Source organism: Melozone crissalis, unplaced genomic scaffold, assembly GCF_028551555.1.
Source record: "Melozone crissalis strain CALT ecotype California unplaced genomic scaffold, PUWL_Pcris_2 ptg000004l_1, whole genome shotgun sequence".
In the NCBI taxonomy this organism is placed as follows: Eukaryota; Metazoa; Chordata; class Aves; order Passeriformes; family Passerellidae; genus Melozone; species Melozone crissalis.
In genome coordinates this window covers 36,854,569-36,870,728 of record NW_026535782.1, presented here as the reverse complement: position 1 = coordinate 36,870,728, position 16,160 = coordinate 36,854,569, and the positions used below count along the sequence as shown (strand labels likewise).

The 16,160-nt window shown below is 42.8% G+C and overlaps 1 protein-coding gene across 1 annotated transcript; it reads right to left on the bottom strand.

Annotated features, from left to right (window-relative positions):
- Window positions 1-1,811: 1,811 nt before the first annotated feature.
- AMDHD1 (amidohydrolase domain containing 1) lies at window positions 1,812-11,750 on the bottom strand. Its single transcript, XM_054279668.1, has 10 exons — window positions 11,608-11,750; window positions 11,230-11,240; window positions 11,031-11,174; window positions 9,086-9,150; window positions 7,822-8,099; window positions 4,983-5,208; window positions 3,911-4,035; window positions 2,966-3,059; window positions 2,411-2,571; window positions 1,812-2,022 (listed from the first exon to the last, which is right to left on the bottom strand). The coding sequence occupies exons 1-10, from the start codon at window positions 11,748-11,750 to the stop codon at window positions 1,908-1,910; spliced, it is 1,362 nt and encodes a 453-aa protein (XP_054135643.1). The 3' UTR covers window positions 1,812-1,907.
- Window positions 11,751-16,160: the final 4,410 nt, after the last annotated feature.

The following is a 16,160-nucleotide window of genomic DNA, read 5'->3' as shown; positions in this document are numbered from 1 at the left end:
GTGCTGAGGCAATAGCACCAAGACCTACCCTCCCGTGGCTCCCCAGGTCTCTGCCTGTCTGCCGGGGGCCCTGTCCCCACAATGGGATCACGAGTCAGTGTGCTCTGTGTCACAGCACTGACCTCTGGCACAGGCTTTGTTTTGCAAGGCAAGAACCAGGACATGGATTTCACCTCATGGTGCAGTGATGACAGGGCAGTACTGATGTGGCTGAGGGGCATTCAGCACAAGCTGAAAGCCTCCCCAGGCTGTTGGCTATGCTGCAAGGGGCAGCTCCACTGTGGGGCTGCCTTTGAGCATCTGACACCTGGCATGGTAACTGTGCCCTGAGGAGAGGGCTCCTGCCTGCTGCCAACCTGGCAGGTTGCCAAATGCCCAAGCCAATGCCTTGAGCATTCAGAGAAGAGATTCTGGGCCCTGCTTCCCACTCACCTCTGCCTTTGGCTGTGGGACCAAGGGATCCCCAGCACACACTGCAGCACAGTGGACTCAGGTTTTGCACTGTGCCTGTGCAGGGCTGAGAGGCACCACTCTGCCTGCACCCTGCATTTGAGAGATGCCTGTGCTCCTTCCCTGATAGCCTTCCCAAATCCCTGTATAAACATTATTTATGAAGGTTGTCTTGGGCAGAATGGACTGTGCAATCACATACTTGGGATGTTCTTTCAAGCTTCATAAAAACAAAGTTCCACATCCACATCTGGTACAACATCTGCTTGCAGGCAAACACGTCAGGTGGCAGGAATGCTATTACATTGTTTTAAAATCTGATTTGGTTGGCTAGCCTGGATCAAATAAAGCACAAAGAAAGATACTACAGAGGATGGCTTGCAGATTCTGGGTGTTAACAGATGTGTCCAAGGCTCGAGGAGATCAGGAGGTCAAAATAATGCTCATGCATGTTTGTGATGGCTTTCAAATACCTGTTAATCAGAATGAGACCATTGTCCTTCCTCAAGGGTCTGGTTCACTAAAGCACTCTGCTCTGTATCACAAGTTATGTCACTTGCTTATATCAATAACTATTTTTGCTGTGAAGTTCTTCATGCTTGTCAGGTGCACTTTCATTCTTTACTTCAGAAAGTAAATCCCTTTTGCTTCTGCAGCCACCATCCATTTGAAAATTTGAAAAAAATACTTAGTCCATGGGTTTTCAGAGACCCTCCTACCCCAGACCCTCTGCTTAAATACTGCAAAAGCCTAAATTATCCAGAGCTGTATCATCATCCTTTTTTCTACATACTGCATTCCTAAATGATGTTACAAGCGAGGGCGGGGGGAAGGAGTAGTTGAAAGATAAATGAAAGAGCACTTTTTAAAAGTTAGGCTCCTAAGTTTCAACGTGGCTTTGGGTAAAAGTTATCATACTTAATTTACCAGAATCACATTCAAACTTCCACAAACAAATGTATCTCATGTTATTTCAGATTCAACCTAGAATAAATAAAATTAGGTGCAACATCTCTATGACACTGCATGTGATCTTCTGCCTACACAGCCAAGGGCCATCCCAAATGTGCATGCCTGAGCCCCTGGCCCTCTGTCACAGGTTACTTAGCATCACCTTCCCCAGTAAATCTTACCTGGATCCAAACTCTGTTTATTCATTGCCAGTTTGTTTGGGTTATTTTCAAATATTATAATATTATAGATTGGTTGTATAGGAAAACATATTTTGAAACTGTCTTATTTAAGATGGATACAACTAGAAATTGTTTAGTGTGCTGGAGAGAAGGACAATGGACATGGAGATGCACCAAATGGGTAATGCTTGGTAAGGTTTATTTGAATAAGAGTAAGGTGAGCAGGCAAACAATTTACCAGTAAATACAAATCTGATTTGTCTGTTGCTTTGAAATACTCCATCCTAATTTGATTTTAGTAGCTCACTAAACTACTTCCTTCTCTCAGTAACTGCCCATTGCCTCACACCTCTCATTTTCATAGATGACTTTTCCTTTAACTATAACGTAGTTGATCAATGCGTCATGTCCACCAAACTGGTAAATCAAGTGCTCCCACCTAAAAAGACAAGATGTTTAAGAATATATGAACTTGCATAAGAGCAGGTCACATGCCCAGCATACCCAGCAATTTTATAAGATTTGCTTGAAAATGGGAAAACACTATTCCATATCTACATGTTGTCTCACTGCGTGAGTCTATCACTCACTCTTACCGTGAGTCTATCAGTAGAGAATTTATTCCACAAAACAAACACATATTATCTCTAGGTAATTTTTAGTTAGGCACAGATTACTTGTAATAACTGCCCCAAAGCCTTAGGCTTTATTTTCCACTGGAGTAATTAAGGAAAATGAAAGTGGGTCTGAAATGCTACCAGTGTCCCTTTATTCAGTGAAGATAACTAAGGTTAAAGCACATTTCAAATGCCAGTGGAAGAACAAACCTTGATGAGTTTATGATAAGAAGATCCCCCTGCTTGCCGACCTCCAAGGAGCCATGTGTGTCTGATTTGCCCAGAGCATAAGCTGCATTAATGGTGGCAGCTGCCAGTGCTTCATTCATTGACATCTTCATGTTCACACAGGCCAGGTGCATCACCATAGGCTAGGCAAGGAAGGGCATAATGGGAGTTTCCAACAACACAAAGCTGTTTATGCTTCAAATCCCTAAGCACTCTCCTTTTTCCTTGCACAACAGAAGGAGCTGTTTTGCACAACATAAATTTTGCCAAATCCAAAATGAGAACTCTGAAATCAGTAGCTTTGAGAGCATTTTGAATAGGCCTGTCAGTGCATATGAAGGATGGAACCCATTCTGGTTCAAGAATTTCTGGCAAAAACTACCAATACACACACACACACACACAGAGACAGCTGTCTGCATGGGGCAGGCAGCTCTCCTTGTACACATGAAGCCACAAAGTGTACAAGACCTACACACAAGTTGTACTAGTAAGAAATTTCATAATTCTATGGTTTCAGTATCAGGATTATCTTACCATTGAAAAACAGTATGCATTAGGATTAAAGTCACTGCCAAGAGCAACTATAACACCTTCTTCCAACATTTTTCTAGCTTGAGGTTGCTTCAGTCTAGTGGGAAAAATAAACTGATCAGTACAATTTGCTTAGTTATCATACAATGATTTACAAGGGTAAAAGTCATCTCTCAGTTTGGCTACATTCATGCATTCAGTTACACTGATCCTTATGGAAGTAAAAGCCCAAATCCTCCTCTTGCACCCCTACCTATTATCCTATGACAAACATAAATGGGAAGTGTGAGCCACCACTTTTGCAGTAACTGCATGTGGCACCAGCCAGTGTCAACCATCAGGCTCCAGACCACTGAAGTTCTGTTATTTAGCCAGATCTCAGCCACTTAAGAATTTACAAGATGAAAATTTTCACTTCTAAAAAAAAACTTTTTTCTAGTTCTTATAGCTTCAAAGACAGGCTCCAAAATATGAGCAGTGGCACATGCAATGCAATAGGCCCTTCCTGTTTTTTCAGTCTATGAGTTTAGTCTGCATACATTAGAGATCCTTTCACTTAGCAATTATAATGCAAGAGATGTTTCCAATAACTTCAATATCTGGAAGAGCCACTTCAAAATTGTTCAGTCCTTGGATTAATCTGTGTAGGTGTTTGCAGGAGTGGGGATTGGAAACACACTCTCTAGGAATTTTTAGCCATAGTTGCCATAAAGCCACTCTGAATCTACTGTGAGACTTTTCAGCAGTCTCACAGAGTTTTGAGGATTTCCAGCAGAAATAAGACATAAGGAGGGAGGCTCATTCAGCTCCCTGTATGTGTGAATGCCTTCACTGACCCGGACTGATCCTTAAGGCATAGATACACACTTCTGCTTTTGGATTAAAACTCCCTCAAACCGCACACATGGATTTGCAGTTACAGAAGTTTCCCTTCACTCTAGGGCTTACCTTAGCATGTAGGCTGTTGTTGGCAGAAGGACAGCAGCACACTTGGCTCTTGCCATTGCCACAATACCTTCATCACTGACTTCTTCCAGATGGCTGATGGCCCGGGCTCCCAGCTCAGCTCCAAGCTAAGGGAATATTCAAGCAAATTACTCACTAGTCTCAATTAATTCAGTTTAAAAAGTTGTTTCTTAACAACTTGAAAATTCACTATTAATGCAAAATATACCTGAAGACAAAAAATAAAGAATGCTTAGAAGAACAGTTAGAATACAGATACAAAATATTTGTTAATTTACTGCAGGAAAAGTTGATCACTTTATCCACCCACAGAGTAGAAGCACACCTTCAGTGGTCTTTTTACCAGCCTAAAACATAAACTATTTGAGAGCCATGGATGAAAACATTATCAACTCCTGTTCATAAATGATCCATCAGAAAATGGTTCACAAAACTAAATGCTGTCTACAATGGGGAAGTCAAATAGGCTTTTATGATCAACCAAGTTTTTGGTTTGGTTTAGTTGGGTTTTTTTTATACACAGCTTGGGCAGACCCCAGAGGAAGGAGTCAATATTTAAATGATGGTGAAACATGGTGTCAAAGGGACTTTCTTTATCAAGATATTTGGGAGCCTAGTCTTGACTAAACCACCTCTCTGGGTGTGCTCAGATAAACTGATATCTGAGTAATGAGACCGCTGAGTGTGCTCACTGCAATTTGGCTTGTTGCTTCTAACAGGATATTTAACAAAAAAAAATATTTTTCAAGTTGCATAGAAACCATGTTTTTGTCATTCTTGGGTGCATGGATATCCACCTTCCCAATGTGTATCCCATGTGGAAGATAAGCAAAGTCAATGTTTGGTTAGCCAGTGCACGTTAGTCCCAGAGGTCAAGGCCTCCTCCCACGTCCTCACCTCCAAAGCTGCACATGGACTGCTCTCCCTGGCACCTGCTTCTATCAGATGGTCATTTCATAAAGTCTTAGAAAAGACAAACTCAGTTTTGAAAACTCCAACTCCTTCACAGATTGGGCTCCCACAGGAGCGAAAATGAATGTTAAGCAAGACGTACCTCAGCAGATTTCATCGGATGCAGTTCATCACCATGGAAGTTAATCTGTAACCCTATATCTTTTCCAGCTTGAAGTATTCTCCTTGTAGACTCCAGATCAAAGACTCCCTTCTCACAGAAGACATCTATATTGTTAACATGTATTTCACCACTTAGCTTGAGTTCTTTCAGTTTAGGAAGGTGGTTATTGATAATGTCATCTGTGGCTTCAGCAGCAGTTTTCCCTCTAACAAAAAGAAAATGTTACAGAGCCCTGTGAGTAACATCCTTGAAGTCTGGCACACACTCTAGCCATACATGCAATTACTGAATTACTTAGGAAATTATGTAAATTTGAGTCCCTTAAAAAAAATTCAAATCAAAAAATTAGGTCCCATGGTAATTCATGTATTCACCAACATGAGTTACTTTCCATTCAAAGAAAAGTAGATTGTATTACTGAGTATTTTTAAAAAGGTTGGCATCCTGGATGCTAACAAAGATATAGGGTACTTTGAACCAATTTTTTCTGCTTTCCTATTCATATGTTCTGACCTCTTTATACTGTATCCTAAAATATAACTATTTGAAATATGTAAGTGAGAATTTAAGTGTGTTAAATGGTATCCATACAATACTTTTATGCAAATATCAAAGCTCAAAGGGGATATGCAGTATAAGTCATTATTTTTAATTCACCTCTCCTCCTTTTACATCACTCAGAGTGATGGACAGAAAACTGTTTCTCATCAGAGGGTCTTCCCAAGGTTTGATTTGCAAAAGTCAGAACCATTTATAAATCCTCTGTTACATAAAAATAATCCAGGAGAGATCACTAAATGCCTCAGAAAGAGCAAATAATCCCAAAACATGCAGTTGAGTTAGCATTTTCCAATTTTAATGTCTAAGGACAAGGGATGTACAGCAGCTAAATGCCTGACAACCTGAATGCTCACTTCAGGCACTGCAAGGCAGGCAGACACTGGCACTGTGGAGTGCCACATGAGGCTGAGTTGGGAGCCTTGCAATGGAATCAACTCAAGAAGCCAAATTCTGGCTGAATTTATAAACAAGGCCATAACAGGCATCAGGGTTGCTCAGCCTCTGACCCTGCCAAGGCTTCTCCCTTTTCTCTGTCTACTCACGAGCCTTTGGAGGAATTTGGGCTGGAAGATTAGAGCCAGAGCCAAGACAAAACAGAGGGAAACACTAAGACATATAATGCCCCAAAACACAAAACAAAACTGCTGTTGTTTTAATGCAGAAGAATTCTGCTCAGGAAAACACTTGGAAAATTTCTTGATAAAGTGGAAAATGGCCCAATAATCTCTTAACAATAAAAAAGAATGATTTTTTTAAATCAGACATTTCCATATCATGAGTTTTGATTCAAAATGATGACTGGAGGGACCAAGGAAGAACTGCAGATTTCCTCCTGGTCAAAATGACAACCCAAACCAGAGTCTAAGTTTGAGGGGTAGCATAAAATTCAAGCAAAATAGTCTAGACACAAACATTTGATTGAAAACAGAAGAGATGGTTTTAAAAGACCCAAACTGAAAAATACAGATAACTCAGTATTTCCTTAAAGAAATTTCCTCAAACTCCCAACTACCTTTTCTCTTTACTTAAAATACAATATCCTTACTACTACTACATTTTGTTATGCTTGATGTGCATCAGTGGGGACAGAAACGTGGAGAGAATGAGAAAGCATAACTGTCTTCCTAACACATGAGAGTTAGTATGTTTGTAAAAACACTGGAAATTATTTCATTGGTTTATAGAAATGCTCAAAGCATTTTGGTGGGAAAAACTATCTTTCAGGATTTTGACTGAGATCCTGCCAAGGCTTTTTAGGGGAAGAAGAAAGGAAGGCCTAAGAAATATATATATAGATATAGTTTGGGGTGAAAAGTCTATTTTATTTTGCCATTAAGTCCTCTAAATTTTAGCAGAGCTTCCTGAAAGAAGCAGTTGCTGCATTCAGACAATTTTAGTTACTTTATTCTTAACCATCTCCCAGTTACTGAAGATGATACAGGATTCATTTTCCATAGTTAGATTGACAAAAGATAATTTACCATTCTACTCCAAACACACAAGAATTAGATTGCAAAAAATAGTTTCTAGGTCATGTTTTCTTGAATGTTAGAAAAGGTGGGTTGGTTTTTTTTTTGGAGTACGCTTTTTTTTCTTTTAACAAACATCTCTTGAATACTGCCACAAAATAAGCCTGCCTCCATCTCACATGCCTTGTCTTGCAGCAGCCTACCACTTAGTATGTCAAAATATCCAGCTAAAACTCCTCATTAGTTCCTTCATACATTGAAATCTGATAACATTAAGATGTTATTTTCATCATAGCGAAATCAAAATCAGAAGTGAGAAAGGATTTTTATGATATGTCTACTTGAACCATCAGAATAATTGATTAAACACAGTTTAATTTTCATCTCACAGCTGTAAGACTTGCATGCAAGTCTTCATTGCATGGAAGCATAATTAAACTTTGTTTATGGAGCTATATAATGATTAAATATGGTATTTTCTGTTGTTATTTGGCCAAAATAAAATCTCATGGCAGAGACCAAGCTTGAAGGATGGCAGCAAATGCAAGCAGAAGAACTTTCTGTGTAATGATCAGTGTGAGCATCAGCTGGAGACAGGGGTTCTGAGCTAAGCCTATGCCAGCATTTAGGAGTCACTAAATAATGCTGCCCTGAAATTCAGGAGAGCTTCCTATAAATAAACATTGGCTGTTGTTTTTCAGGCATGTTGTATTTGAGGAGCGGGGCAGAAGACGCCGGTTCCCAGAGCAAAGCAGCAGTGCTTGGGAAGAGGAGGAGAAGCCCATCACCTGGGCACGGCGTGGGCCCCGCAGTAGGTCGAGGAGATGCCGATGTCGGTGGATCTCCGCGCGCGCTCGATCACCCGCAGCATTTTGAGCTCGGTGTGCAGGTCCAGGCCGTAGCCGCTCTTGCACTCCACCAGCGTGGATCCCGCGCGGAGCATGCGGCCCAGGCGCCGCTGCAGCCCCGCCAGCAGCTCGGCCTCCGTGGCCTCCCGAGTGTGCTCCACCGTGAAGTGGATCCCGCCCCCAGCCTGGTGGATCTCCATGTAGGACGCACCTGCCAGCTTGGGTTAAAGAAAAGAAACAAAAACCACCCCATACAATTAGCAATGAACAAGTGTGTTTTCCATCCAAGAGATACTGCAAAGTGCCTTGAGGTCTCTTCGCAGTGAGAGAGACAGAGAGAAAAAAAATCCCCTTTAATTCTTCCTCCCTCCCCCTCTTCTTCTCTCTCCCTTCCACTCAAGTCAAAAAATGTTGCAAGAAGCGGCGTCACAGACATATTTTATGAAAAATCCATTCGTTAGAATTTTTTCTCTTGAGAAGCTGAGAGACCTCAGAAACAAAATGTAAACAATTATTATCTGCTGCTGTGGGATGCAACAGGTGCATCTTTGATTGGTCTTATGTGGTTGTTTTTAATTAATGGCCAATCACAGTCCAGCTGTCTCAGACTCTCTGGTCAGTCACAAAATTTTATTATCATTCCATTCGTTTCTATCCCTTGCTAGCCTTCTGATGAATCCTGTCTCTATTCTCTATTCTAGTTTTAATATATAATTTTCTTTTAACATAATATATATAATAAAATAATAAATCAGCCTTCTGAAACACAGAGTCAAGATTCTTGTCTCTTCCCTCATCCTAGGACCCCTGTGAACACCACCACAAAGAAGCATAAAGAGAATTATTCCAAAGATTTGCCTTCCCCTAAGTCCAAGGGGAAAACCAATCTCTAGCTCAAAATTCATTTATGTGGAAAAGAAAAAGGAAGGCAAAAATCAAGACATAGACAGTAATAGAAGATGGCACTCCTGTATTGATTCAATTAATGCAAAAATATATCAATAGTGGCTGCAAAGGATGCAGGTACACTCCTCTCTCAGCCTATCAGTATTCAAAAATCATCCCTTCTCCCTCGGGTAGATTATCTGACAGAAATTATGTATTTTTCTGTAAAAGAAAGACGAGAGTCACTAGGAAGTAGAAACAGTTATACATTAAAAAAAAGGAGGAAGACAAATCCATCTGTGTAATTTTATGCTGTTACCTTCATTGCAAACTCATGAACCCTATCACCAGCCCACACTGGATGTGTATGTGCATCTACCAGGCCTAAAGAAAACAAAGTAAATGTACACTTGAGTTACTTCACTGTGTAAGAGAAAATGTTATGAACATGCAAGCAAATTAAATAGACAGCAGAAACTCCCCTAAAAAGTCTCTATTGGTTAGAGAAACAAAAATCTAACCAGCCAAATATCTAGGATTTTCTTCGGAGGCTATTAATTTTCTTTCATTTTTTTTTAGGTCTGACACTTTAGGCGAAAGGTCTCCAGGTAAGTGCATCAGTTGCTGAGTTTGTCATGGTATTTTGATAAAGTTTTCAAACTGCGGAAGAAAGCATAAATAGCAAACTTTGAAAGAATTCATTAGACTTTAAGCCTGTACTCTTTAAAAAAAGGCAGACTGCTTAGGCTGGGCTTAGCACACTAGACTTTGTCTAGCAACATTTATTACAGTGGGAGCCTTTTCTACAAGCTCTGAAACTGACAGTGCTGAATGGCAAGGCCACTGTAAGAGAAACAGATCTGACAGTGTGGGATTTCTGGGCTGTTCAGATGGTCTGGGGAAAAGCCCAAAGATGGCCTTGGGCCCCCGGGATCGAAAGGACGAGAGGAAGCTTCAGATTTGTTCTCGGTCTCGGTGTTTATTAATTGCTTATCTAAAAGATTTTCTCTTGGCCTGACAGAGTTCTGCTCAGCAGTCAGCCATGGGCACACACTGAAAGCCCCTGGGGCGGTCACCTATCTTTATACCCGGAGTTACGTATACAATATTTATCATTTTTCTCCAATACCCTCTACCCTTATTAACCAGTGTTCCCCTAGTAAGGTCCAATCCTGGAGTGCCAACATCACCACAGAAGATGGAGGCCCAGAGGAAGAAGAAGAAGGAGAAGGGCACGCCCCAATCCCTCCATCTTGCCTCTCTAGACCCCCCTGTACAGGGATCTTAAACCCTGTATCTCACACTCCAATTAACTTGTCCCTTCACCATTCACCCCAGTGAAATCCTCCCGTCCTCATACTGATGTCATCTCCCATGTGGGATCAAAGTCCAGCCACCAGACATCTCTGGCAGCATTCCAGGACTCCCGAGCCCCCCAGGGGGGGTCTTGCTCACCCTGCACCCCAGTTCTGAGAGACTGAGATCCCACATGACAGCTCATGTACTAACACCACTTGGAGAGTTTAATGTGCAATAGACTTGCCCATCTTTTGGGGATTTTTTATCAGGCAAAGCTGGAGAATTTGTGACTTAAATCCCTTTTGCCTTCACAGGTCAGGATGGACAGATTGAGCCCTGTGGCCGAATGGCTGATGGGCTAAGAGAGCACAGAAAAGAGCAGTGAATCTGAAGAGTCCTTCTGTGGGTCAGCTACCTGTGGGGATCTACGATACAGAGGAACAGATCTACAGACAAAACAAGAGGAGACAGAGCTCCACCATGAAGCCCAAAAGAACCCTTGGATATCTCCAGTCAGGGAGACTCCACAACCTCTCTGGGCACCCTGTTCCAGTGCTCAGTCACCTGCACAGTAAAGTTTTTCCTCGTGTTCAGGTGGACCTTCCTGTGCATCAGTTTCTGCCCATTGCCTCTTGTCCTACTGCTTGGCACCACCAAGCAGAGCCTGGAAACCTCCTGTGGCCATCCCCCACTTCAGATCCTCACAGATTTTGATGATGCCCCCTTTCAGTTGTCTCTTCTTGAGGCTGAACAGACCAAACTCTCTCAGCCTCTCCTCGTGAGATGTTTCAAACCTGTCATAATCTTTCTAGATTACCCACTCCAGCAGCTCCATGTCTCTCTCGTACTGTGGAGCCCAGAAGTGGACACAGCACTCCAGATGTGTCTCACCAGTGCTGAGTACCAGGATCATGTGCCTTGACCTGCTGGCAGTGCTATCCTTTGTATCACAAAAATACACCTACCTGGCAACACGCACTTCCCAGAGCAGTCAATTATCCTTTCAAACGTTGCTTCTGAAAACTCATTGCGAATGACATCTGCCTGGCCCACAGCTTTGATACAGCCATCCCTGCAACACACAGACAGTGACCAAAGAGTGTGTGAGCCTGTTCAAAAGCCAACTGCTCGACGACAGAGCTCCTGGAACAAGAGGGGCAGGACCTTCAGGAGGACTGGAGATGCACACGTGGAGGTGGTTCGCCCATATTACAGAGGCACAGCAAACACTGGGCTGATGCCATGCGTTTCAAGCTGTTTGCCATAACGCTTGTCCTCTCCTTAGATCCCTCTGGATGACACCTTGGTACTGTTCCGCTCTAATTCCTGCTAGGTAACACTGCTTTCCTCCTGCGGATCAGCGAGCACACAGCGTCTATCCGCAGGGCACTCAAATCCCACTGCTATCGCTCGCCCCGGGAAGCCGCAGCCCTTTGGGACTGCTCTCCCATGGAGTTCGAGGCCGATCCCGGGAATCCCGGACCGCGCTGGGGGATGCCCTCCCGCCAGCCCCGCTCCCAGCGGAGCCCCGGGAGCACTCACAGCCCCACCACCAGGCTGGCGGCCCGCAGCAGGGCCAGCGTGTGGGCGCCGTCCCGCCGCAGGTACGGCTCCCGCCGGCCGCACACCAGCACCAGCTGCTCCGCGTTCTCCAGCAGCAGCCGGTGCCGCTGCCGCCCCGCCATGCCCGCGGCCGCCGGTGCCACCGCCGGGGCTGCCGGGCTCAAAGTCCCGGGGGGCGCGGCCGAGCGGCCCTCCCGCCCCCGGCCCGCCCGCCTGGCCCTGGCTCCGGCCCCGGCCTCGGCCCTGCCCGGTCATCCTGCTCCCGGCGCGGGATGCTCTGCGGGATTCGGTCCAGGATAACACGGACAGCCCCCGTGCACCGCGCTGGTTCGTGAGCAGCTCCCAAGCACCGGGTTTTCCAGCTGGGGCTTCCCGGTCTCTGAGTCCTCACAGCACCACCTGGAGATTTCCCTTTGCCAAGAAAATAGGAGCCTCTGATTTGGGAGCGTTTGTTTGCCCACCTGCCCCCTCCCCGGCGTCCATCGCCTCTCCAGTTAATCCAAACACCCTGCCCGCATCCCAGCAACAACTTCCGACGGACCGCAACACCTCCCACCGCGCCAGATGTTCAGGCAGACATTCATTTATCCAGGCAGATATTAATTCACCCGATTCCAATAACGAAATGTTTGTGCGATTCTGCTGCCCCCTGTAGAACGGGGGATGGGAGAATCAGGGGGCAAATTTCCTCCCAACACGGATTTTTTGGTATTCTTCTCTCTTCACATATTCACAACGTCTTAAGGAATCCAGTATTCCCCAGCTGGAAAATGGAGTGTCTTTCTAAACAAGTGGGCCCTCAAACACTTCTCCCGGCATGGCAATCTTCTTCAGACACCTTATTTTCTTTTAGAAAGAGAATCGATTTTAAATGCTGGTAACACATCTATGTGCATACACATATTCCCGCCCAGCAGAAACAGTTGGATATGTTGGCTCTTGGAATGAACCTTTCTGGTGAACTTGTTTGCAGATGAGGCAAGATTTGCATCTAAAGCACAGTAACTTGTATTTAATATGAAACCTGAAAATTGAGTAAAACTATAGTAAAATTGGGTGTTACCTTGTGATTCTTCTCCCCTGGCCTAATGCTGTACCACGACAGAACCTTTGTCTTCCTCCTGAGCTCCCATGTAGGCGTGCAGAAGACTGACAGGAGAGCTGGTAGAGGGTGCTTTACCACTCCCAGGAGTTCTGCTGCTGACTGCGGCTCCCCAGCAGCATCACAATATGTTTGAAAGCAGAAATCAAAGAGGAACCTGGCAACAGCATCATCACAAGCACAGAAGGACATCCCATTGTGGGGAGGCCTAAGCAGGGGTGGTGGGCTGAGAGCTGTTGTGTCAGGAATGAAACACAGCATGCTGCAGTGGAGGAGAGAAAAAGGCAAGATCAACACACCTGTGAGCTGTGCTGTTACACTTTAAAAGAAAAAATCAGTTTTGTGCTCTGGGCTTCTCTGAGATTCAAGGTCAGATTCTGATTTAAAACCTGAGAATCTGTGAAGATTTTATGCTTCATAAGCTAGGAGTGCATTTTGTTCTAAGACTTACATTCTGTTTGCAGAAAATTTACAGATGTGCTTGTGTATTTCTATGTGCCCTGGTTCTTTTCTGGAGAAGAATTTTCTCTGTAACAGATCCGCATATGAAAAAAGGTCAATCCACTGCAGTCAGGTTTCTGACATGCTGTGCTTACCTATTTTTAATAATACTGCCCAGAAAGGTAGGTGCAGGAATGGTTTTTAGGTTGCATCCTCAGGAAATTCAAGTTTGATTCAAATAGTACAGATTCTAAATACTCAGCTGTATTTTAAAATCTTGGCAGAATTCACTGGATGTAAACAGAGGACTCTTGAGTGCTAAAGGAACCCTGCCCACATTTCTTAAATTTAGAGCTTTTAAATCACCTTAAAGTTCCAGTGAAAGTTCTTTTTGAAAGTAATTTTTAAATGTGGCATTTTCAATGGGAGAAAAAAATCCCAGGAAAAGTAGAGATAAAAAAGTTGAGTATCAGGTTATTGATTTAAGAGATTTCATCTCTTCTTGCTGGTGCTTTACATGAGAATATGATATGGTTATTCCTCAAGGACATATTTTCAAATACACTGTCAGAGCTGCATTAGCATGTAGCTGTTCTTGTAAACAACTTGTAATTAAAAAAAAAAAAGCCCAAAGTTAGATATAAGTCCAAATCAAATATTGGCTACATTGTCCTTAAATTTGTAGATTAGCTTTTTTCATCCACTAACCAGACCTTTCCAATAATACACATAGCACGATGAAATGTCCTGAAAGGGGACACTATGCATGCCTTGACACAAGTTAAATTACTAGTGAAATTTACTGATTGCTATTTCCCTATTTACAAAAGCAGCAGAGGTCAGTAAACTCCCAGGATCAAACACAGAAAATGCATCATTTGGGTGAAAGTGACTTGCAAATGTGGAATAGATCCAAACTAAATTGCAAATCTGTTACGTACCCTTGACTTCCCTCATGTTGGATTGAGCTAACATCACATTTATAAATACTTCTCCCATAGTTTTACAAAAGTAAAAGTGAATTCTGCATTTTATTTGTTTTTCAGTGTAGAAGAACCTTGCATCTCTCAAACCATGGAAACATTGCAATTGCTCAGATGAGCTTTCTGTGTTGTGAGCTGCACAACACAGAACTGGAGTGTGCAGCACCGTTTCTCTAAGGAATAATAAGGATTCAGCATCTTCTCAGGTAGGTTGTGTACTCTTTTTTTGGGTACTCCTAGGAATGGAAAAGTTTCCACGTAAAAAATAAACAGCAAACAACCTAATACCCAAATGAGAAACACAAAAATAAGCTCGAAACTACACGTGGTATGTGTCATGCCTCACTGTTTCTAGGCCCTTCTTGACCACCTTTTCACCATATTAAATAAGTGGTTTTGCAGGGCATAGTCTTTTCCTGAGTGTCCTGCTACTTTATCTCTGATTTCTTTTATCCCATAAACAATCAGAACAACTTAATCACATGAAAGCAATTTTTTCTTTTTAGTTACTTTATGTACCTTGTATTTAACATGTAAAAATCACAAGCCCTTTTATTTTTGTCTTTAATACACATGTAAGTGAATGTTTCAAGTTCTTCTGCCTTTTGGACTTGCTCCAGAGTTAAAAAAAATCTGTATTCATGGGGCTTACTCCATACAAACTAAGGACCAGCTCAAATTACTCTGATATATTCAGAGGACCTTATCTTCACTTGCATTGCAATGCTTTCCACATCATTTACGACAAGGATCTAAGTTAAGCACATGTTTAAATTGTTGTCTGACTTTGCCTGCATGGGTTCTTCCACTGAACTGAATGGAACACTTGATGGTAGCAAGGAGAAACGTATGCCTTCATTTTTGGAGCGCAGCTAAGATTAGTTATCAACTTATCCACCAAGGTATTATTTAGTTTAAGTGTTTGATGCCTGGTGCTATGCAAAAGTAAAATAGTCTGAATTAGAAGTCTAAGGAATGTAACTGTCAAAAAAAGGTATAACAAAGCATCTCAAAAGAATATGAAGCTATGTGAAAGGATCACACTTGTGTTGAGGATGAAAACTCAAGACTCCATAAAGCAGCTTATTTGTCTGAAAGAAGGAGACATTACATAAGAACACCTTTGTTTTCTTGTTTGAGTTCTTGCTTTTCCAAAATGTAAGTCCACTTGTCTTTCCTATTATTCATCTTACTTGAGATTTTCAGTTTGTTTTTTGGTTTTTTTGGGTTTTTTTTTACTTTTCTTCTAGACAGTGGTTTAATCTAGATATTCACCAGCTGTGTCTATCTACTTTGATTAATTTTGGAGCTCAACAGCTCCCAGCAAAACCAGATGTGACTGCTTTCCTGATGATGGGTACAAGCTGTCTGTCCTGGAATATCAATAGCTCAGTTTCAAGTTAGGAACCATCTGCCACATTAAGGCCATTATGCACAAAATGCTTCTCCCTTGCTTCTTTTGTGCTTTGGCTTGTTTTTTCATTTTCTTACAAAGGTTTCTACTCATTTTAAACTGCTACGGGACTTTCCTTGTGTGAAGATTCTTCCTAGCACAAAAATCAGCATTTCACCAACTACCACTGGCGTGCTGTATTGATGAATTCTAACCCTGCAGGAAGGGAATCAGAGGCAGTGCTGTGGATTACAGGAGGCAGCTCTCTCTGCAAGGCCAAGACATTTCCTTTACCCTCAGGAAAGGAAGTGAGCACTCTGGCTGTACAGCACAACTCCAGACATCCTTCCACAGATACACCTGAGGAACAGTCACATCCATCTCTGCACACAGAAGGGGTTCAGCATAAGCTTGGTCTTCCCAGTTACCCAGAAGAGCTGAAGCTTGGTGGTTGCCATAGTGATTATCCTTGTGATAGTACTGATTTTAGCTTAAAAAGCTTTTTTCCCCTTCCCAATGGGACTGCAAGGAACTCCAGCAGAGCTGTGAAGCCTCCACACTGCCAGAAAGGGTCTGGTTTGAGCAATGAAACACCTGCACAAGTACATCCAAA

Excerpts from the sequence above, each read along its gene's own strand:
- AMDHD1 (XM_054279668.1), bottom strand. The coding sequence starts at position 11,750 with ATGGCGGGGCGGCAGCGGCACCGGCTGCTGCTGGAGAACGCGGAGCAG. Across the intron at positions 9,151-11,030 it reads TGGGAAGTGCGTGTTGCCAG|GCCTGGTAGATGCACATACA; the intron begins GTAGGTGTATTT and ends TGTTTTCTTTAG. Across the intron at positions 3,060-3,910 it reads ACAACAGCCTACATGCTAAG|ACTGAAGCAACCTCAAGCTA; the intron begins GTAAGCCCTAGA and ends TTTTCCCACTAG.